At 35.7% G+C, this 23,187-nt stretch overlaps 3 protein-coding genes across 3 annotated transcripts in view; all 3 read right to left on the reverse strand.

The window, feature by feature from the left end:
* dnah10 (dynein axonemal heavy chain 10) overlaps positions 1-6,682 on the reverse strand; it is a 31,225-nt gene extending 24,543 nt beyond the window's left edge. The window contains 19 exon segments of the mRNA XM_057355716.1: positions 406-562; positions 664-871; positions 965-1,129; positions 1,220-1,371; positions 1,831-1,997; positions 2,121-2,294; positions 2,517-2,693; positions 2,796-2,966; positions 3,049-3,243; positions 3,323-3,521; positions 3,781-3,971; positions 4,057-4,287; positions 4,626-4,783; positions 4,905-5,124; positions 5,215-5,330; positions 5,415-5,520; positions 5,641-5,765; positions 5,869-5,994; positions 6,454-6,682. Of these exon segments, the coding sequence (XP_057211699.1) occupies positions 406-562; positions 664-871; positions 965-1,129; positions 1,220-1,371; positions 1,831-1,997; positions 2,121-2,294; positions 2,517-2,693; positions 2,796-2,966; positions 3,049-3,243; positions 3,323-3,521; positions 3,781-3,971; positions 4,057-4,287; positions 4,626-4,783; positions 4,905-5,124; positions 5,215-5,330; positions 5,415-5,520; positions 5,641-5,765; positions 5,869-5,994; positions 6,454-6,682 (3,267 nt within the window).
* A 1,177-nt stretch (positions 6,683-7,859) lies between these two features.
* On the reverse strand, positions 7,860-13,570 carry vamp5 (vesicle-associated membrane protein 5). Its single transcript, XM_057319607.1, has 3 exons — positions 13,381-13,570; positions 10,289-10,432; positions 7,860-8,876 (listed from the first exon to the last, which is right to left on the reverse strand). Exons 1-3 carry the CDS (start codon positions 13,381-13,383, stop codon positions 8,703-8,705), a joined length of 321 nt encoding a protein of 106 aa, XP_057175590.1. The 5' UTR covers positions 13,384-13,570; the 3' UTR covers positions 7,860-8,702.
* A 5,008-nt stretch (positions 13,571-18,578) lies between these two features.
* On the reverse strand, positions 18,579-22,874 carry vamp8 (vesicle-associated membrane protein 8 (endobrevin)). Its single transcript, XM_057328721.1, has 3 exons — positions 22,677-22,874; positions 20,670-20,834; positions 18,579-20,505 (listed from the first exon to the last, which is right to left on the reverse strand). Exons 1-3 carry the CDS (start codon positions 22,701-22,703, stop codon positions 20,326-20,328), a joined length of 372 nt encoding a protein of 123 aa, XP_057184704.1. The 5' UTR covers positions 22,704-22,874; the 3' UTR covers positions 18,579-20,325.
* Positions 22,875-23,187: the final 313 nt, after the last annotated feature.

Raw genomic sequence — 23,187 nt, forward strand, 5'->3', positions numbered from 1 at the left:
AAGAAAAGGTGAGCAGAAGGGCAAATATCAAGTAAATGGTTGTTTCTTTTTTTTATTTCCTGCTGTAAACAGAGGTAAATTCAGATTTTATTGAATTTTATTACATTTCTAACCACACAGAGATGTGGGTTGGATCTGGTTTATCAAACCTTGTGTCTCTTTGCTGTTTATTCTACAAACAACTACAATGTTTTAAAGGAATAAAATAAGCCCAAAATAAGCCCTCATTGACTGTCAATAGTAATTTTTATTCCTACTATGAAAAGTCAATGGGGGCTTATTTTAAAGTGAAGTACTCCTTTAAATCTGATATGCCAATATATCAGATTTGTGCTACTTTACTAAGCAAATGTTTTCTGATTAAAAATAGATCACTGATTATCCAAATATAGTCCTGGAGTGTACCTTGGTGCTCTCCACACAGTCACCGACACACTGTTTAATAAGCTTGTACACCTCAGTGCTCTTGGGATGCAATGCAATCTGAGGAGCGGCAAGGATGGTGTCAATTTGGAAGAGTGGTGTTGTGCCCATCAGTGCCATGTTAAAAGCTTGAATATTCCTGAAAAACATCATTCACAAAATACAACATCAAACTACATTATTCACAATATCTTTACAAATACGTACTGTGAGCGCAAGAGAACATCAAATAAATCTTACTTGAGCACCATCTTGGTGAGCGAGTCGAAGATCTTGTGCTCCCAGTAAGTGTAAAACAGAACCATGTGCTTGGCTTTGCCAGTGTTAGTCCCCATGATCAAACTCTCCATCTTGGTGAGAAGAGGACTGATTGCTGCATACTTATTCACCAGCAGATTCACAACCTTCGTCCTCTCAAGCTCGATGAAGTCAAAGAACTCCTTTATGCCTAAAACAACACCCAGATAACACTGTAACCCATTTCGGGAGCGCAAAAGAATTAGACACTCAAGCCATTGGAAATGCACATAGCACTCTTAACCTGGTAGGTGTCCTGTTTTGACTGGTGCTGGGAACTTGAAAAGGTTTGCCGATTCAATAGATTTAAGTTTGTCTTCAATGTCTTTTTCATTCTTCTGAATTTGATTCATAAGGGACTCAAACTTGGAAATGGCCTGGTTTCCACGTTGAATGAATTCTGGTATACCTTTAGAACGGTTGAATTTAAGAAACTATGTTAAAACTTACATTAAAAACAGTGGTACGGCAATTGCAAATAATGTGATACTGTACTTACTCAGGAAATTCCAGTTGAGTCTTTTGCACCCATAGTGCAGCACTTTTCTCAGTTCTTGCACCTGTTCAGTCATCAGTGAGAACTCTGCATCATTTAGATTGTCCATCAGAGAATGGTAATGGTTTACTAATGTCCGCAGTCCATTTATGTACCTGCATGTGAAAACATTGTAAATTTGTGGAAAGATCTGCCCGCTGCTACAAGATCAGCAGATTCTGTGGCCATCTTTGAGAATCGGCTGAAAACACATCTCTTCCGTCAACACCTGACCGATCAGTACTGACTTCTATCTCTTCTACTCTTTCTATCCTTAAAAAAATAGCTTTGTCTATTGTGGTAGGCTATATGAGACCAGTTTTACTGCACTTATGCTTTTTGTTGTCCTTATGTTGTTCCAATTGCTTCTGTTGTTTACCTCATTTGTTAGTCGCTTTGGATAAAAGCGTCTGCTTAATGACTAAATGTAAATGTACATGAAAGAGGGTCAAAATGTCAACACACACTTTACATAAAGTCAGTTAATCAATATAGAGATTAATTTTCCAGTAAAGCCACATTATCTTTTGAATTTTATTGAATGAATAGTTATTGGGGAAGCTTGGGGGTGTTACCTCAGAAATTTTTCTTCCTGCAGTGCAGCATTTTGTGCCAGTTCTGATATCGCAAAATCCAGCTGATCCAGGTATGTAGATTCAGATATGATTTCCTTCAGCTCAAAGGGAAAATTTACAATGAAGCGCACATCTTTCTCCACACTCCTCACTGTACCCTGAGCCGCCTGTAATCACAGCCATTTAAAGAGATTAGAAATGATGACCTGTATTCATTTTTTCACTGTTATCTGTTTATCAAAGCTGACTAATACTGTATGTCTCAATGTACTTTACTGTAAATAACGTACAGTATCTGGCTTTGTGAAGTCTGCACACACGACACCATCGCTGTTGACCATGAGTAGCACAGTTTTCTTCAAGAGGACGGGAAGAGCCTTCTCAGTTTCTGCTTTCCAGTGAAGATAGCGCTGCATCTCATAGTCTCTCATACGACTTGCCACCTCTGCGTATTTGGCTTTCACCTACGAAAAGGAAGAAAGTCAATATACGTTTTAGCAATATATTTCCTCCATATAGCTTAGCCATGAAATTACTTTGCTGACCATGTCACATAAAAAGACTTCATATGATGGTTCGCTTTCAACAGGTTCCCCCCTCCTTGTAATGTTTATGATGAATTATATTTGCAAAATGCTAAGGCCTGTTTTCTCCACCGCACAAAATGGTGATGACTGCAGACTTACTGCTTTGCCTTCTTCACTCTCCATCATCTCTTTCATTTCCATGAAACGTTGGATAGGGCTTGTCATGCGGTCCATCAGCGAACGCTCCCAATAGATTGCCCCTGCCACAGGAGGCTGATTCTTGATCAGAGGTGGATTATCTTTTTGCTTTACAAATAGGTCACTTATAAAGTCCACCTAGATGAGAAAATCACCAAAGAAGATACAACAATACTTGTGAAGATACAACAATACTGTGTAATGAAAATAAAATTTTAAAGATTTTTCGACAGTTTGGACCTCTTTGTCATACTGAGCGAGAATATCATTAAACTTCTTCATCAGCTGATTGTTAATGGCGTCCCTGGAGCGGATGTGCTTGAATTTCAGCAGCAGGTCAAAGGCCGCAGATGCAGAACGCAGCGACTTGAAGGACTGATCAATGAAATTGATAGCTTCTCCTTCAATAGCCTTTAATGAAAGGAAAAAATGTTACAAATATACAAAATTAAAATAGTGATTTTAATCCGTCAAGTTCTGACCAATTCTGTACCTGTACTTCAGTTTTGAATTCTTGCATGATCATCTTCCAACTGCCCATCTTGCGGATGTCGAAATGGTCAAAGGTAAGCTCCTCAAATGGCGTGACAAGGGAATCTACTCGGCGTAAAACATCATCTATTCGCTTTGGATCACCCGTCACCGCTTTTAATTCGGGTCCAAAAATAATGTAAAACTCATCCAGAGTCTATAAGTGAAAATAAAAGTTATTGTGTGTAAGGGATATTTTTTTTAGATTTCTTTATGTCATTTTAAACAGAGCTAACCTGCAAGACGTTGAACAAATCCTAACAGATTGAAGCCATAAAGTCTGTCTTTTCAAACAGTTTTTTGCGATCAAATTCCCAGCGGGAACAGAGATCTGATCCCTCAATCCGTGCACGGACCTCAAAATAACAGCTCTTCCACAGATCTAAGATTTGCCTTCCACCCTGAGCCTTTGCTTTGGCCACTACCCTCTGGTCTCTGCATAATATTAAAGATCAGTACAAATTCATATTGTGTCATTTTATTTATTACCAAAAGCAGATTAAAAAACATGGTCTTCAGCAACTTCGAAATAATCAAGTGTAAAAACATGTTCAATGTTAATAACCTTTAAAAAATCTAGATGACATAAAACAGATCACTTAGAACTCATACAAGAATGGCTTGAAAGTTTTTATTTCTGTATGTCAAAGTTGGCTTGTGGTTTAAGATACGTATGTAAACTTTGCCTACTAACTTAAAAAGAACACGGAGGTTCACAACTCTGGCAACCCGCTCTGACAGTTCCCAGGCAATGCATTCCATCAGAGATGCCATTCGCTCATCTGAGTTATAATGCCTGGATAATATCCAGATAAGACGCAATCCATTCATAATCTCAGGAATAGTGTCTAAGACCACTTTGAAGTCCACCCCTGTGACAAGGTTCTGTAAATCAATATCAATAAAACAATTTACTTTTTTTACCTCTGGTGGTGCTCCAAGTAAACTTTCATTTAAAGATCTTCCTTACCTTAAACTGCCTCTCCAATGTTCTAAGAAATAGTACAATGTTGGCGGACTCCTCATAATATTTGGATATTTCTGCTATGGTCTTTTCTAGCTCCTGCACTGTGAAGGAATCGGCACGGATCATCACATCCACAATCTTCTTGACCACGGGCAGCTTCAGCTGTTCATTTACACAACTCATGACAGCACTACGTTCACGCCAGAAGTCGATCTCTGCCAAAGGACCATTTCCCTTCAGTGGTGAGAAAGCAATAAGCCAAAAAATTTGAAAATGACAATTTAACCGGACAAAATGATGAAGAATAACAAATAATGCTTTATTTAGATTAAGTCACCTACACAGCAGAGCAAGCTAGGAATGCGCAAAATCTATTTTGAGGGTGTGGAAACAGCCAGGATGAGTTAATTTAAGCAGAAATACATCAAACTAAATTTCCAGAGCACCACAAATCATATCAATTTTCTTACTATGTTCAACACAACATACCCACTGAAATCAATGGATTTGCAGCATTCAGTAATGTAGTTAAAACTACTGATGCCCTTATGCCTTTCAGGTTTCACACAGACCTGTGGTTTCTTTCTTTTCTGCTCTTCAAGGACAATAGTGATTTGTGTCTGCCAGTTCATCACACACTGCTCCAGCTTCTCCACCATCACTAAATTGGACAAAATCCCATCCACCTCACCCTCCAAATCAAGATCTGGAATGTGTAGTTTAAATTCACCTGTAACAGAAAAGAAGTTAAAACCCAATATTGCATTCTGATATGACAATTACAGTACTTTTACATTTGAATGCATATTTAAAAAAATAACTGCTTTCATTTGGGAGAGTAACCGGCATACCTTCCAACTGTTGCAGGGTTTTATCTAAGACCCCCAAGAACTTATATGTGCCACTGAGGAGTTCATCCCGAACCTCAAAAGCCCCACGGGATTCAGGTAGCTGCTGCTCTTCATCTGCTTTTATCTTACCCACTGTGTCATTATCTTGAATGCCAGCCGCTCCGTTATAGCCACCATCAGTGAGGCTCAACTGGTGCGCTGACAGAAGAGGGATATAGATCTGCATGGGCAAGAAAGACACACAATTCAAAATAGATATTGTTCTTCTGCATCTATATTTATAACAAAGATGAGATTTTATGCCACACACATGGTTGAGAAGCCCTCTAAGGATCTTTAGGGGGTGGCCACTCATCCGGCCAAACTCAATAAGTTTGGGCATCAAATGATTTGCCTCATTTAAGTCCGCAGGTTCACTGATAGTTTCTGCGATGTATAAAACAGCAGACATATCAGTTATATAGCAAATATACACACAAAGAAAATAAAACAGTGATTCTGTCATCTTACCGTTAGTGTTCCTTAGAAAATAGACAACGGTGTTCTTCAAAAACCTTTCTGGGATGTTGTTCAAAGCCACATGGAGCTCAACCTGATACAGAACCTGAATCTCAATCTTGCAAACACAAATTTTGTCAAAATCTAACCAAGATTCTCACAAAAAAATACAGCTGACAGGATCTCTATACTGTCCTAAAACAGACAAACATCTTTATGGTTAATAATGGAGCATTACATTGCGAGGTGGTTTATCCCCATTTGTTGCCTCTGACAGGCCCTCAGAGGAGAGATGCTGAATCTGAGTGTCCTCTGTTGGGTGTAAGGACTCCTGAATGTTTCCTTTTTCACCTTCTCTTTTTCCTTCAGATGGTGGTAATGGGATTACAATTCAGATATTTTAAGCAATTTTGTAACTTTAAACAATTTATTTCTGGTAATATGAACTATTCAAAACCCCACTTACTGTCCCCAGGTGTTTTCGCTCTGCTTGAGGTGAGTGATAGCTGTGAAGCAACGGACTGACTTCTCTCTGTGCCATTCTCCTCAACTTCTGGTGAATCTTGGTGTGTATTTAGTAAGAAATTACAAACTCTTACACATGCAGTTATAAGTTGTATTTTTTTAATCAAATTTCTTTAATGAACAAAAAGACATTTCGAATTTAACGTATGTGTGCTGGTCGTTATACAACGTTTTAATACGTATGTACAGCTTTAGAAACGCACCGTTTTGAATACTCATAATAAAACGGTCAGTTTTGGTCCTTGATTCTGATTGGCTGAGCAGAGTTCTAAGCCGTTATAAAAGACCCCAGTTTATAACGGCTGATCCCATAACATAGCCTAAATATAATTTTATCTACTTTATTTTATGAAACCTAGCTACGCATATGGAATAACAGTTGTATAAAAGTAATAAACCCCTCGAAGCAGTGGGTTACAGTGCACTTATAACAGCCACTCCTTTGCTGTTATAAAATGCACTGTAACCCACTGCATTTGGGGGCTTAATGCTTTAATAGATATACCAACTGCAAACAAATGAAAACCTAACTTACCCTGATGGATTTCCACTTCAACCTCCCTTATATGCTTAAAGAAGAACAGCGTTGATGTCTCTTCCTCTTTTGTAACTTCATTTAAAAACTGCAGGATTTTCTGCTCGTCCTCCCCGTCACCGCGGGCAAGCAACTTGTCAATGCAGCCCGAATCAGGGAGGTCAAATGTGACACCTACTGCCGTTTTAATCCACTCTACTCGCTGATCATATAGAGCCATTCTTGTTTTGTTGTGGTGAAAACAACCTACTATAACTTTATGGCAAAATCTTGTGAAAACTCCAATGTACCATCTTGGCAACAGAAAGTGCGCTCTGGTTTCAGTTGACGTTACTATAGCAACATCAACGCTTCCTGTCCTGTGTTGCCAGATCGATCCTTAGTGCGGTATACATTATTGGGATTTCTTAAGTAATTTAAGTGAAGTAATCTAATTACGTTGATTTGAATTGCCTTTATTAATTGTTGAAAAGACAAATTTCTGTAATATAAAATTCACAAAACTGTAATATCAAATATACAAAATAACGTTTTACTGTGAAACTATGTAGTTCACGTGGCAAAATTAGACAATTCATTGTGATCCCACTGGTGTTCCTTATACTGTTTTTTGTCAGTATCTTGTTTTACGTTGTATTTGTTTTTTACGTAAAAGCTCGCCTGTGTTTAATACTTTCGTTAACCGCTGTCCACAAATCTGCTATCTCTACATTCCACCAGCAGGCGGCGTTTTACCCCACTGACTTACACCAATGCGTCTTGTTTATAAAGAAAATCAAGTATGACATTTTGCAAACCCAAAACCCCCCATTGCAAAGTAATGTATCTGTTAAATTTACAGGTACATTATATTGAGCTTTAAACACATTAAGGCTAAAATACACTGCAAGACTTTTGCTCAGATTTTCAGTCTGGACTTGTTGCAGAAAGTCTGTGCCAGTCTGTAGATTTGATCAGTTACATTAAATTTACATTTATGCATTTGGCAGACGCTTTTATCCAAAGCGACTTACATTGCATTGTATTATACATTTTGTTTCTGACTATGTGCAATCCCCTGGGATCAAACCCATGACCTTGGCATTGGTAGTGCTATGCTCTAACCACTAAGCTAGAGGAAAGCAGTTAGTGTGCTCCTATCTAAAACTTTAAAAAAGTCTGCAAGTGTATGTCCAGTTAAAAAAAATCTGTTCAGATTTTAAAAGTCTTGAAGTGTATTCCAGCCATTACGCTCCCTTTTTATTTTATGATTCTAATCTCTTGAATCAAACTTTCTTGACAAGGCTTCTCTCTGCTTTGACTGCATGGACGTCCTGTTACCGTCACTCATGACATTACAAAAGACAAGATATAGAGCTGCAATACATTTAGAAATAAATACACGCAAAAATGAGATTTTTAAGTTATATTTACATACAAACGTAATTACATAGGCTACATACATACAGAGCGAGAGAAAGAAAGAGAGAGATGAAGCTGATTTTTTGGAGTAAGAGTATTTTAATATCTCTCTCAAGTTATGACAACTTTTAATACTTTAATTTTAAAATGCTTTTGAAATGAAAAAAGAGAGGGATATAACAACTTTGAATTCAGTGTGAATTGAATTGTAAATCTCATTATTCCAATATTCTTTTAAATATTGGAGAGAAGTACCCCCACAAAGATTACATCTGTTAAAGCCCTGATATTATAAAACATTCTTCTCAATGTTTGAAAACTGTATTTTCTCCATGGTAATTAAGTAATTAATATGATTTTGAAGAGACCTAATGTTGAAAAAAAATGTTTTAAGTGAACTACACCTTTAACATGTCATCAAAACAAATCTTTACTGTACATTACAATTTGGCACCATATATTATGTTCAAAACATACACTTCTGTACATAACCAAGTCACTGTCAAAATTTATATTTTTTCCTGATTTCTTTTCCAGAGTGACTAACAGAAAACAATGCCCCAAAACAACTTTTGTGTTAGGTTTTTATCACACCCACTCTTGATGTTTAATGATGTTTTAGTGATTAATCAACAAGATTATGCATGTAAACTGTTACCATTCTAAAAAATGAAGTTGAAGGCAGTTATTAAGTTGACACCATGGTACCATTTTTTATATTACCCACCATATTATTCTTAGCATACTAAATATAAAGTAGAATAACAGATTTCAGTTGTATATTTTAGATTTGTTACTATCCCGTTTTGAGATTTAGTGAAATCAAGACTGTCCAAATTTTATGGAGATTCTGATTCAATTTCTGTTTCTTGTCTCTGTGTCATTATAATAACAACAACAATTATGCCGATGACCACTACACTTATTACTGCAGCTATTATCACTTTATACTTATAATTCTCCCACCGTTTCTTCTGTTTCACCTTAGCTGAGGTTTTTGAGAAGACTTCTCCCTGAAACAAAATGAGCACATACATTTAATTTTAACATTCCAAATATTCATAATATTCACTTTCACCCAAAGCTCTCATGATCCAAATGCATTGAATGTTTTTTTACAGTATAGAGAATGTGAAGCTGACGTCACGCCCTATGTTGCATGTTGCGATGGCGCCGCCATCTTGAGAGGATAATACGCTACTGCTATTATTGTTCTGATGTGTACCGTTACTTGTTTTGTTTGATATATGGAGAAATCGAAAGTGAAATTACCATGGGCTTTTCCTGAACAACTCTGCGTAATGCTATTGCAGTTTTTTAACACAGCAAGACCAACCTACCATAGTTATATTTCGTAATCAAACAAGAAAAACAAAACACTGCATTGAACGCACTAGCAGGAATCCTCCCAAGATGGCGCAACATTCAACGTGGCGTGACGTCGATCAACAAGCTCTATATATATTTTTTCCAATCAAAATTGAATTGAAAATGTTTCAAAACAAATACAGGCACTCTATTGAAATACAAGTAGTTAACAGTTTGAGGTTTTGAATTAGGCTTAATTCCTGCACCCAAGAATCTAATAGGATTTAGGTATGTTTGCATGATAAAATACAACAAATCTTACTGCCTGACCATATTGCATGTCTTGTACTCAGTCTGTGCACACCGACTGTCATGCTGCTGTATTACACAATAATTTGTTCATCTCATAACAAAAGGAAATAGCTTTCTAAAATTAACATGGTAAACTGGTACGAGTGTATGGAAAGAACTTGTGCAATTAACATCTTGAAAGTAGTTTACCATGTTAATTTTAGAAAGCGATTTCCTTTTGTTATGAAATGAATAAATTATTGTGTAATACAGCAGCATGACAGTCGGTGTGCACAGACTGAGTACAAGACATGCAATATGGTCAGGCAGTAAGATCAGTAAGACACCTACAGACTATTTATAGCAGGGGTCTCCAATCTTTATAAATGAGGGCTACCTGAAATGATAAATAAACTAGAGGGCTACTTAATGAATATACAAACAATATAAATATAAGACGCCATACATAAACTTCTAAATGTTTTAAATGATTTTTTATTTAATGTTTTATAAAGGTTAACAGTATTTTTCCCTAATTTAAGAAAATATTATGAAAAATTTTAAAATTGAGGCTGTTTATTGAAATTGCTTGGCAGGCAACTCACAGACTTGACGTGGGCTTGACTATTGGAGACTACTGATTTATAGACTCCAAAATAACATTTGCTTTGTGTTGCCAGTGAAATACCTGAACTTCCAGTAACCTAGTTTATGGTTTTAAGTGTCCTTCATAAGTCTTCCTTACCCACACAACTTTTACTTAAAGTTAAATAATGTAAAAAAAATTATAAAATACAGAAAAACAGAAGTCACACAAATGTGTCACCTTTTGCTTTAGTTCAACAGCTCTGTTTTCTAGCTCCCCAAGTTTTGCAGATCGCTCATTTGCCTTGTCTAAATTGTCCAGCATGACAATCTTGACTTCCTCCACATCATCCTGGGCCTGACGGAGACGGTTGTGTCCATTCTCCTAAGGAAAGATGAAATGGTTCATTGGAAAAAATGGCACCTGTTTGTCATATGTGACCCTGGATCACAAAACCAGTCTTAAGTAGCACGGGAACATTTTTAGTAAAAGACAAAAATACATTGTGTGGGTCAAAATTATCGATTTTTCTTTTATGCCAAAAATCATTAGGATATTAAGTAAAGATCATGTTCCATGAAGATATTTTGTAAATGTCCTACCTTAAATATATAAAAACTTTATTTTTGTGAGTGGATGGTCTGCCACAGTGCCCCTGATTAACAACTTCAAAGGCAATTTTCTCAATATTTTGATTTTTTTGCGCTCTCAGATTGCAGAGTTTTAAACGGTTGTATCTCAGCCAGATATTGTCCTATTCTAACAACTCATATATCTAAAGTTTATTTATTCATCTTTCAGATTATGTAAAAATCTCAATTTCAAAAAATTGACCATAAGACTGGTTTTGTTGTCCAGGGTCACATATGTGTTTCATTGGAAGTTCATTGATCAACTTCTAATCTATAATTAAGTATTGCATTTGAGCAAATGTTCATATTTAATTCAAGTATCTATTCTGTTTAGATGATGAAAACAACATGTCACACATTGATACCTTTCTGTTTTAATAATAACAACAGGTACAGTCACTAAATACATTTGCAGTAAAACAAAATTTGCCCATAAACAACCAGAATCTTCCTTAATCACCCACACATGAGAAATGAGAAAGTGCAAAAAGTGGCAATGAAGTTGTCCTGGACCCCTCTCATGATCATTTTTAGTTTATGTTTTAGATTTCCGTTTACAACAAGTTCTGGTAATGCCATTCTGGAACAGTGCCTCTGCCACAGGCCTTGTCACATGGGGACAAACAGAGAAATTTCTGGAAGCCATTGCATGAAAATTCACAATGAAGTCTTTGTGAGAGACAAAACAGCTAACGTGAATTAGGGGCATTTAAAGTTTGTTACCATCTAGACAGGAATCTCCACAAGATCAGACATATTTCATCCTGTATATCAGCAGAGCCTGACTCTTAATTCCTTTCTTTGTGCTCAGAAGAATGTGGGTAACGTAAGGTCAAGGTTTAGTTGATCAGTGGTCTATCACACAAGGGAAACTGTCATGCCAAAGGAAACACTACTTATTCATGCCATCTCACATAAGAGTCTGTACACAATAGATCTATGGAGTGAAGGAAACAACACTGTCTACCAACGATTATGACTAAACTTCCATTAAAACGTCAATGCAGAACAACATTAAAACGAGTAGCTAATTTTTAACTTCTAAATAGCTTTAATCTTTTAAATAGTTTAATTATGCCCCAGATTTTTAAATTGCAGGGTATAGACCTGATGTCCATGATCTAAACAGAAAATCTAAATGGCAATTTAAAAACATTTGGTATGAGGGTTCTATTTTCTATGTTTTGTAAACTAAATAAAATAAAAAAAGTCTAAACATGTTAGTGACAATGATTTTGAAAAGCTTTCTTAGAAAAGTTGTCCAAATGTTGCCACAACCTGCCAAACAAGAGTATCTGAACAAACAATTCTACATTGAACAAAGGTTCCAGCATGCTGATTCTTGCGGCATGAAAATATGAAATATGACAACTACAGTATGTTTACAAAATGTAAAAACGAGTATTGATTAAAGTGATAAAATAAATGGGTGAACTTTGTGTCATCATTTACACACCCTCTTGTCCTTTCAAACCTGTATGACTGTCTTTCTTCCGCAGAACACAAAATAATATATTTTGAAAAAAGTTGGTTACTGGCCCCCATTCACTTGCATTGGTTTTGTGTCCATACAATAGAAGTGAATGGGGGACAGTGCTGTTCGGTTACCAGCTTTCTTCAAAATATCTTCTTTTGTGTTCTGCGAATGAAAGAAAGTCATAAATGTTTGAAATGACAAGAGGGTGAGTAAATGACGACAGAATTTTCATTTTTTGGTGAACTATCACTTTAATTGTTTGTTAGTTTAATTCATACCTCTGTTGTTGTTTCTCGTTTTAGTGTCATGTTAATTTCTTGATGTTAGTGTCATGTTAATTTCTTGATGTTAGTGTCATGTTAATTTCTTGATGTCGGTGCTTTGAATTTAATTTGCCTCACAAGATAAAATATTTTCCTCTTGTTTCCAAAGGTAAATAATGCAAAGCTCATATTGACAAACTAGTTTCTTATGACAAGTTGGATAACAAAAAAAGCACTTACCAAGCAATTAGATTAGATAAACAAAGATTATTTTGTTGTTAAAATTCTGTTTGCTCGTTTAAGACTTTTCTTGTGCACAAAAATATGTACAAAAGCGTTAGTGAATACCTAATGAACAGCCATATAGTAAATGTAGCCTTACAGGATACACATATCTTTTCACATCCTTTCCTTACGTCCTTCCTTCCCTTCCTTCCTCTCTTGCTCTGACTCTACAATGAATATGGAATTTCCTTGAGACTAGACAAAATTCCCTTCTCCTGTTTGTTTCAGATCAACACTTCTGATGTTGTTATTCAAAACCACGCGAATTCTACCAACAATAAGGTTCAAAGACATTGAATGACATTCAAATGACTTTTCACGTTACATTTTTTTCACGTTTCGCAGACAAAAAAGGTTGCAATTAAATTAACAAAATTAGAACAAACCTTCGTTTTTGTGGCATAAATGAGCACAGCGAATAAAGTTAAAGCACGCGTCGAACAGTTGGTATTATCTGATAGCTTATCAACTAACCGAAACATGTTTGGAGTACATAAATAAAACCATTCAAGACAAGAGTAACGTTATTTGCAAACGAATCAATTTTGTATACAAGTTTAATCTTAAAAAACTGTTGTTTTTATTAGTTGTTCCTCTACTCCCATTTTTCATCAGCCTGTAATGTAGTAAAGTGAAACGAAAAGGAAAGTTCACAGCTTCAATGACAAGACTTACCATGTTTTCGATTTGTCGCGTTTATACAGTAGAAACAGTCACCGAATACAATGCATGTGAATGAGAGGCCAGCAACGGATCAGCGAAAACAACGCAATCGACTTCTGTAACGTTAAACGTCATGTGATCTTGACAACTGAACTTATCCAAAGCTTCAGTCTTTTGCACTGTGTCTGGTACAGTATGAAGCTCCTCCCATATCTGCTTTTGGGTACAGCTCACTGCGCAGCCGCCGTGTGTGACTTTCTTGGCAGGTTCGATTACATACGGCGCTGCGCATATCGATCGTCGTATAACATCATAACTGCGCTCGCCTGCGGATTTCGGCCAGGCCGCCTCGCCGTCGCGAGTTTCTTGGCACAAGTCTATGAAGGTATTTCAGTAGCAAAACTTGAGAGCATGTAGATTTTAATTTGTGAACTTGTAAAGTAAGTATGTGTACCTGTACACTAAAATGTACACTCACAGCCCCAATGTGAAAACTTGTAAAATAAAAAAACTGAAGTTGAATGTTGAGATTGGCACTCGTGGACAAAACTCACAAATCTGTCTTCTGAATTTGAAGTTGCAGAAAAATAGTCACAAATGTGTAAACTGGCTTGCAAAACTAACTTGTGCACTTGAAAGCTCAGAGGCGAGAGAAAGAACGGCATTTGATGACGTCATGTGGCTGAGCCACACCGCCCCCTAATGGCAGGAAAAAACACAATGAAAGGAGTTTTTTAAATCACTAATACAGTATTTAATTTAAGATGAAACTCTAAATCAATAAATACATTTTCCTTATCAAAAATACTACTTACGGCCACTTTTTTACTATAAATGAACTTTTCTATTTTATTCTCTTTTATATTTACTGCAGTATATCTTTGTTCTATGTTTGTCCTTTATTATATATTTATTGCTTTTCGACCCCATCTACAAAATATATATTTTTTTACAGGTACATACTGTATGACAATAAAGATCTTGAATCTGATAAGGGTGGTGTATAAATTAGCAACCTAATTAACAACCTAAATTAGCTAGACGATAATGATCAAAATTAAAAACAGAAAATGTACAGTCAGCCTGTCATTGTGTAAGGCTCCTATATCAGAATGATCAGAATCAGTTCTTGTATAACACTGAAGGGGTTTATTCGGCAATAACAACGGACTGGATGCATTATCCTGCGGCTAGTAATTATCACATGAGAAAATAATTGTACACTAAATATTGATTAAATATGTTTAAGCTCATCTGTTAAAAATGCAAACCTTCCATAAAAAAAGAAACTTCCAGGTAAACCCACAACCCCATATGGTGGCATTGCACAGTCCTGCATACAATTTCCGTTAATTTTCAATGTCTTTACATATTGAAAATAACAAAAAATATATAAAAAAGTAGAAATAGCTTAAAAATGCAATAATGGTCAATAATACATTGCTCACTGAATTTAATTTACATTTATATTATACTATCAGGAACGTGTTTTTTTTATATTAATATAATATTGGTAACATTATAACTAAAGCAATAAAAATAATTCTCAAGGGTTAGGCTATAGAATCATAATGTTGAACTGTGTAAATGTACATTTTTACATAGTATATCAATGAACATAACGGAAAATGTAGTCAGCCTGTCATTATATTTTAAAACAAACCATAGTACACAACGGATTATCGATAGTAGGGCCTATACAGAATGATATCGTTAAAATACATTACGAAATTATATATATACAAGATAGTATAAGTCATGGAATAGTTATACATGATAGTATACATAAGTGTGATGGTTTCGCTTTAGTTGAAAACTGTTTTATTTAAACTATTATTTGCTAGATCCTTTCATTGCAATTTTTCCCGCCAATAGGGGGCGGTGTGGCTCAGCCGCGTGACGTCATCAAATGCCGTTCTTTCTCTCGCCTCTGAGCCGAGTGCACAAGTTAGTTTTGCAACGGGTTTATAGCGAAAGCAGTAGCAAAAGTCAAGGCGGGAAGATTTGAAACTGCAGTGACAGGTTTGAGAGGTTGTAGATGCCTGTTTGTGGTTGCAATTCAAATCTGAATCTAGGAAAACGTGTAAATATGTGCTATGCATTTGTATCTGCCAATGTATTTTGTAAATGCCAGTTTACACATTTGTGACTATTTTTCGGCAACTTCAAATTCAGAAGACAGATTTGTGAGTTTTGTCCACGAGTGCAAATCTCAACATTCAACTTCTGCTTTTTTATTTTACAAGTTTTCACATTGGGACTGTGAGTGTACATTTTAGTGTACAGGTACAAATACTTACATTACAAGTTCACAAATTAAAATCTACATGCTCTCAAGTTTTGGTACTGAAATACCTTCATACAAGCAGAGGTGGGTAGTAACGCGCTACATTTACTTCGTTACATTTACTTGAGTAACATTTTGGAAAATATGTACTTTTTAAGTAAAATTAAAAGTGTGTACTCTTACTTGAGTAAATTTCTAATAGAAAATCTGTACTTTTACTTCGTTACATAACTTACATTGCGTGACGTTCCTTCGTTCCTTCATTTTAAAATATGCTTTTTAAAACGCGTTGTTTATTTCAAGGTTGTCGTCTCTTTTTACGGGCATTCCCGAGTGATCGATTCGTTTGAGTCGATTCTTTTGAAAGCATTAACAATGGGCAAAACCATTTGAATAGGCTAATGAATCAGTTCAAATGATTTGTTCAGTTCGCAGCACGACCTGAATCATCTGAAGCAGGATTACTCACTCCTCGTGGCGCGAAACTTAAGAACACGCAGAACACAAAGAGCGTTGGATGAAGTGGATATTAATCTATATCTATACAATCAAAACTGCAAATGTGTCATATTGTTTGCCAGCAATGATAAATGCCCGCCATATGCGCGCACCCGCGCGACCTGTTCGTCAGACACAGCAACATGCGCGTTACCTGTCAGACACAGAGACGTGGGCTTGCAGAAATATACATTTGAAGAACAGAAGGAAGAAAACTTGTTGATGGGCGTGTGGTTCACTGTTTACTGTTTGTTTACAAGTAAGAGCGTTTCACAACACACACGTGACACAACACGAGAAAACATGAGCTTTGTTCAAAAATGTGTAGGCCTAGGCTTATTTCATTTAAGAGAGCACTGCAGATGTTCTAGATCATCTTAGGAAATGCTCTGAGTTTAGTTCATGCTTTAGTTTGACATGGTCTATTATTCTAAATAAGTTGTGTAAACTACATTGACATCAGGACTAGATGAAATTTACAGAAATGCTTGTCTCTTCTGTGTTTGTCTATTCTTTAGTCTCTCTAGTATATTGCAAAGATATCTGCTTATGATAATTAAAAATATTGATCAAAATGTAATATTAAAATATTGGCGTTAATATTAATTTAATGTAGTAGGCCTATATAATCAGATACAAAGTAACTAAGTAACTAGCTACTTGAATAGTTTTTTCATTGCATACTTTTTTACTTTTACTCAAGTAAATTTTAAAATAGTGACTTTTACTTGAGTAACAATTTCTCAAGTTACTTGTACTTTTACTTGAGTAAAGATTTTGGCTACTCTACCCACCTCTGCATACAAGTCACCTTGACATCAGAGCAAGGCGGACGTAACTCGGACACATTGCGCTGATCACCAGCACTCACTTAATCCTTGGTGTTTCAAGTCTTACGAAACCTTTACCCTAACCCTAACCTTACTCTAACCATCTAAACTACCTATGATTGTTAAAATTGACGATAAAACACGTTTGGGTGATCACGTCTGACTCGAAACACCAAGGATTTAGTTAGGTAAAATAGGTAATTTACTTGATTCGGTTTTCTTCATGGTTGCATTTAGCTCCCGACTTGTTCTACTAATTTCCAATCTGTGTTCTGCACCATACCACCTTGCTTGAAATGTCCTACATATATATAATAGCTAAATTGCAGTACGGCTGCTCCCTGGGTCATGGAAAGGAACATAAAGTGTGGACGTTATACAGGACAGTGGTCCCGGTTAACAGTTACAGAGTAACCTGTGAATTATTCTGGGGGGAGGTGACGGAACCTGACTTTCTGGAGATGGATGATGAAACAACAGAAAGCTTTCAAAGACCTGTGTAGAGAATCAGACGAAGCAGGTGATTTGTTTTTTGAATATCCAGAGGATTTGTACACATTCATGTCAAATTCTTATAAAGAAAAAGGCTTGAGGGTCCACAGCAAGAATAATCGGAATAATCTGATGGTAATTTTGTCTAATTTAATAAGATTACATTATTTTTGTAAAGAAAAAACATACCTTTTAAGTATCTACATTTCATATCAAGTTGTTGATAAACAAGGCCAGAAGGTCAATTCCATGTTACTAAATGTATATAATCTATGTAGGGTAGAAGCAATCATTCTAATAAATAGGAATTTTTTTCATTACATAAATGAATAAGGTAAGGTATAAAAGTTTTTATTAACAATTAGCCTAACTTTAAATTAATACAAGCGTTCTGGTTGATGACGAAATTAGCTCCGCATTTTGTACATTCTTTACCAAATTGGGGTGGCCTAGATTTAATTTAATTTAGCCTAGACATCATTTAAATCGTGTATTAGTAAAACTAAAGAGAACATTTTATTTAGATTCCCAGACTGGCGTCAGGAAGTAGTGCATTTAACCAGGTTTCAGGGGCGGAACAGTGACGGTGCAATAAGTGCAATAAGATCTACTTTGTCCGCGCAGCGATTTAAACAGACCTTTTAAATGACACACCTATAGAGGGCAGAGCTGTTGTTTGAAATGTTTGAAATTAGTATATTTGCACTACTTATTCTATAGAAACTTTGATTGTATGTAACTTTTTAATCTATGTAATTTAAGTGTCCCAATAAACAGCATGTGGTCCCTTGTGGAATAAAGAATATATCTGTGTAGCTGTATTCTGTAATTGTGTTTACAGTATCCACGAATATTTAAAAAGATGGGATTAGTTCACAAGACTTCACGAAATACGTAACAGTTGCAATGAAAGATTAAATATTTATTGAGAAAATATTGCTTTTTTAAAATATTGCAAGTCTTATGTGAAGAATTTATTTCCAAGGCACTTCAAGGGTTTACAATTTCTTCATTAAGTTAAGCATCTCATAACTGCAGTAAATAACCACAAAACCAGCATAAACATTCATTTTTGTGACACAAATGAGCACAGACAAACGAAGTAAAGTTTTGGTGATCGTTTCATTATATGGAGTACCAAGTTCACAGAGGTGATTAAAACAATTACTTTGAGTAGAATTATTTAAAGAAAAATATTAAATGACTTGTGTATAACAATTATAGTAAGGAGACTAATACTTTAAAATAAAAATACATATATGAAAGCTAAAGGAAATACATCATGAGATTCAGGTTACAAACATTCAAACAAACAATTCATTCTTATAATATACAGACTAAAACATTTTGACCTCAAATCAAAGTGCGTACAGCTACCCAGCAGATTTAAATATGATCAGTTTATAAGACCAGGAATGTTTGTGAAACTACAAGTGATATGTGGGCAACTGGACATTACAGTACAGTGAAATATTCCTCCTTGACTTGTTCTTTGCAGAAAGACAAGTTGTGTCTAGGTTTTCAAAATGCTTCCACAGAGCAGGGCCAAACTTGGGCCAAATGTTTAAAGCGGTACATTCAAAATATGATTACAGTATTCACTGCACATTTTACTGTATCTGTGCATGTAATATTCAGTGTAGAGATATGACGAGGAAAGGCAAAAAGCACATTCAGCTAGAGAACAATAACCATTAAATAGACAGAAAAAGACTAGATGACCTTGTTCACGGGCTCTTTCATTCATTCTGTTGGAGGAGAAACTGCATCTTTGTTTTGGAGCTTGGGCCACTATCAACATTCAGTTATAATTTGAGAATGAAATTAACTCCAAAAAATTTGCTTAAAGGCACAATATTTAAGATTTTTGCAGATCCAGTTTTGTTCACTCGAGTACTTGCATTACCCCAACAATGTTTGAATCCAAAGAAATTTCCAATTTTAACCAGCGTAATGTCCCTTCTCATTGCGTATTGTGTATAAATTTTTACTGCCATTGAGACCATAGGTGTGTTCAAATTCATGTGCAATGTATAAACCGAATGTAATATCACATTTAAGTATCGCAAGAGGATTTTAAAAGCAGTACTGTGGCATCGCTCTCGCAATGATTTGTGAAATTCACCAATTGTTCTGTGCAACTCTGCATTCAGTCGAACATACATGGCAAAACAGTGAGTCTCAATAAAAAAACGTGAAACCACATTATAACATAACGACTATAAAACGTCATGTTCAAGCCACGCCTGTGTTACTCTTTTCCATCTTCTAGCGGCGAAGTTTACATATTGTGCCTTTAATTAAATAAAATTTCCTTAAGACAATGAAATCCTATCTCTTAACAGTTTTAATAAAACATACTTGGTTGACCTTTTACAAACAACATATAATTGTGAAAAATAACAAAGGTGCAAAGACAGTGACCGGCATATACAAAATACAAACTTTTGGAGGTCTAAAAGTATTGTATAATTACTAGTAACATTTAATTTAATCTAACTTCAGAATTCAATAGACAGAACTTTGCCCATTACCTTCATTCAATGCCAGTGTATATGATTATTTCATTATATTAATAATATTTCATATTATTTTTGGTAGTGACATTATCTTACAGGTTTTAGAGAACCATAAAAGCAGCTCAAGTGGATTTTAGGATGATTGTATAATATCCTCCAATTCAAGGTTTTAAAGCTGTCATTATGGAAGCTCTGTTACTTTATTATAAGGTGGTGAGATACTATTGAATTTGACGGTATATGAGCAAAATGTGCAAATTTAAGTGTTTGTTTGGGTGTATGTGTAAATTTATGATGTCATGAATGTTTCGGTGTGTGTGTCTGTGTAACCTTAAAATGGTGGTTTTTGAGTGGGTTTGGTTGATGAACTGGTTGGAATCACACCAGTAGCAAGGAATATGATAACCAGAACAATGATGAGGACTATCACAACAATAAGCACAATCAATTTCACATTCTTCCACCAGTAAGCACGAGCAACCTTCTGTGAGGTGTGTTTGAAGTTTTGGGCCTAAGAAACAGAAGAACAATAACATTTCCATTTTAATAAATAATGCCTAACACATCTTAATGTGTGTAACTACACACTTACAAGTGTATGGAACACTTTTGTAGTAAAAACATGTATCAGACTTTAATACTGTATGTGGCAAGAATAGTTGTATAAAGACACACCCCAGCCTGCAGGTCCTCAGATTTCCCCATCAGATCATCAAGCCTTTCTCCACGAGCCAGGATCCGATCCACATTCTGGGTCATAATATCCTTTACCCCATCCACTTGAGACTGTAAAGCTTTAACTCGATCCACCTCCTGGGCAGCTTCCACATCTATCTGTTCCTGCGCACAGAAGAATTATAATAAAAAATAGCACAGAGCATATAGAGGATTATGCAAAAAACCTACATAACTGTCTAATAGACACTCTGCAGGCAATGGAAATCAAACAATGAAAATCTCATTTCATTGTGGTGATGTGTTTGGAAAAAGAGTTTGAGCTGCATTATCATCTGACTTATAAATATCAATTCTAGCATACAGTTGAGCAAAAACTTTGAATATGCTTCCCGTTACAAGATATATTTCATGGGTACATCTTTGTAGTAAGTGTATACAAACTACACAAATAGAGAAAATGTTTAATAGGGACAGTTACATTTAAATATTTTGAAGATAATTATTTAAAAGTTTTTTGTATGTTGCTTTCTGTAATATAGCAACACCCATGTGTAAATTAAAATACAAAATGCTTTACTTCCCTTTAACAAAGAACTAGTACGCGATAAATGATTTCCTATCATGTTCAGACTATGTACAGTTCTCAGTATTATTTTAAGATGCTGAAGACAGATGTGAGATATAATGTGTGACAAACACAGTGTAACATGTCCCAGCTAGAATAGTTGTATAACTGTAAAGTATGTTTAGGCATCCAATATAAATTAGTAAAATAACACTGATTTGGATACTCAACGGTAAATAGAAGATGTTTTTACATATTGAGCATATGAGAAATTAGCTCACTTATCACCTTTAAGCTCTCTTGTGCTGCTGATACTTCATAAACAAAAGGTGTTACCAGGAAACTAAAAGCAATAGTACGTCACTCCCTGTGAATGGATACAATGGCTGTGTTTGTGTCACAAGGTCTGCAGAATGGCAGAAAGCTATTAGGTAACACTGCATACCAAGAGCACAAGGTTTAACTATTGTGGCAAAACGGCCAAATGCAATATCATTTATGACAACAGAGTTATATGAAATACAGGTATGATTTTGTTAACGGCCTTTTCTAAACTTGACTTCATAAAAAGTACGTTCAGTGCTTATAAAATACGCATGTGCCACCTTTTATTCTTGCCAACAACTTTCAAACGTGTGCATCAATCATAGGCATCAATAAGTGATAGAATGTAAAAGAAAAATCTGTGTTCTTAAAAATAATGTCCATGTTCTTTCTTAAACCACAGACTCAGGGGATGAAACAGTACTTTGTATTGCAGTGATGACAAAAGCAAACGTTGGGTGACAGTTGATCAACTTAATTTTAAGCAACCCAGAAAGAGGATCTGACATTTCTGTTCCACTTCAACAGTCAATGGACGTGAGATGTGATCAGCACATTTGCTTACTGTTACAACTAATTGTAAAAGCATATCTTAAAATTGGATTATTTAATATTTGTAAAACTGAACAGTCGGTTTTTTCAGTTTGGCAATCCAGTTAGATTTATTTGTTAAAGCAAATTCAATCCTACGGTGTAAACAAATCTAGAGTTGTAATGCAAATTAAATGAAGGTTAGGTATGAAACAACACATTAAGCTAGAAAATGTGTTATATTTTAACTTTATTATACTTGTTTTATTATACTTTGTATGTTATACTTTTAATTTAACTGCTCGGCGTACGGACAACAGGAACTTTAAGCATAACTTGAAAAACAAGCTTCGCCCTGTCTTCTGATTTTCAACCCACTTCACAAACTTAACACTCAAAACAAAGAATAACCTGCTCGTCGAAACTTTACTTTCCTCAACAACACTAAGAATATCTTGATTTACAAACGAAGAGATGAAAATGAAGAAGTTTACAGCTAGTTAGTTTAAATTTACTCGAGGTAACGTTAAGTGAAGCAAGTTACTTGATGCACCTGCCTGATCATCGATGTTTTTGTCACTTACCGTACTATTCGGATCAACCACCCCCATGATTCCGTTTCTGGTGGTTTTAATTTAGTCCTCGATAAAAGATTGCACGTTATTCTTTAGACTTAAAATATTTGAATGACCGACAATGCACAGTCGCAACACTTCCTGGTCTGTACTTTCTCCTCTTCCTTCAGCAGCGCATAACAACTTGTGGCCCTCGTCGGTACCGACACTACCAAAAGCAGCCGCCCTCATGCGGCGCTACATGACGCGCACACCTGCCTCCGAATCAACCCATCAACATTTTTCTCCTCAGGTATGGGATTGTTCTCGCCAGACAAAAACACGCCACTGAGTCACTTTGATTCGATGACATTATTAATGTTAACTCACTGAACACTATATTCGTTCACAACTATTATTTGAGTCAGGCTAGTATTGTCATGAACGTTTTCCCACCCAACATGGTTAAGCAGTCTCCGACTGATAAAAAAATACAACTTTTCTTCTACCAAGGCAGCAACTGACCCCGCTTTAAAGCCTC

The sequence above is a fragment of the Triplophysa rosa genome, linkage group LG2, assembly GCF_024868665.1.
Source record: "Triplophysa rosa linkage group LG2, Trosa_1v2, whole genome shotgun sequence".
Taxonomy (NCBI): domain Eukaryota; kingdom Metazoa; phylum Chordata; class Actinopteri; order Cypriniformes; family Nemacheilidae; genus Triplophysa; species Triplophysa rosa.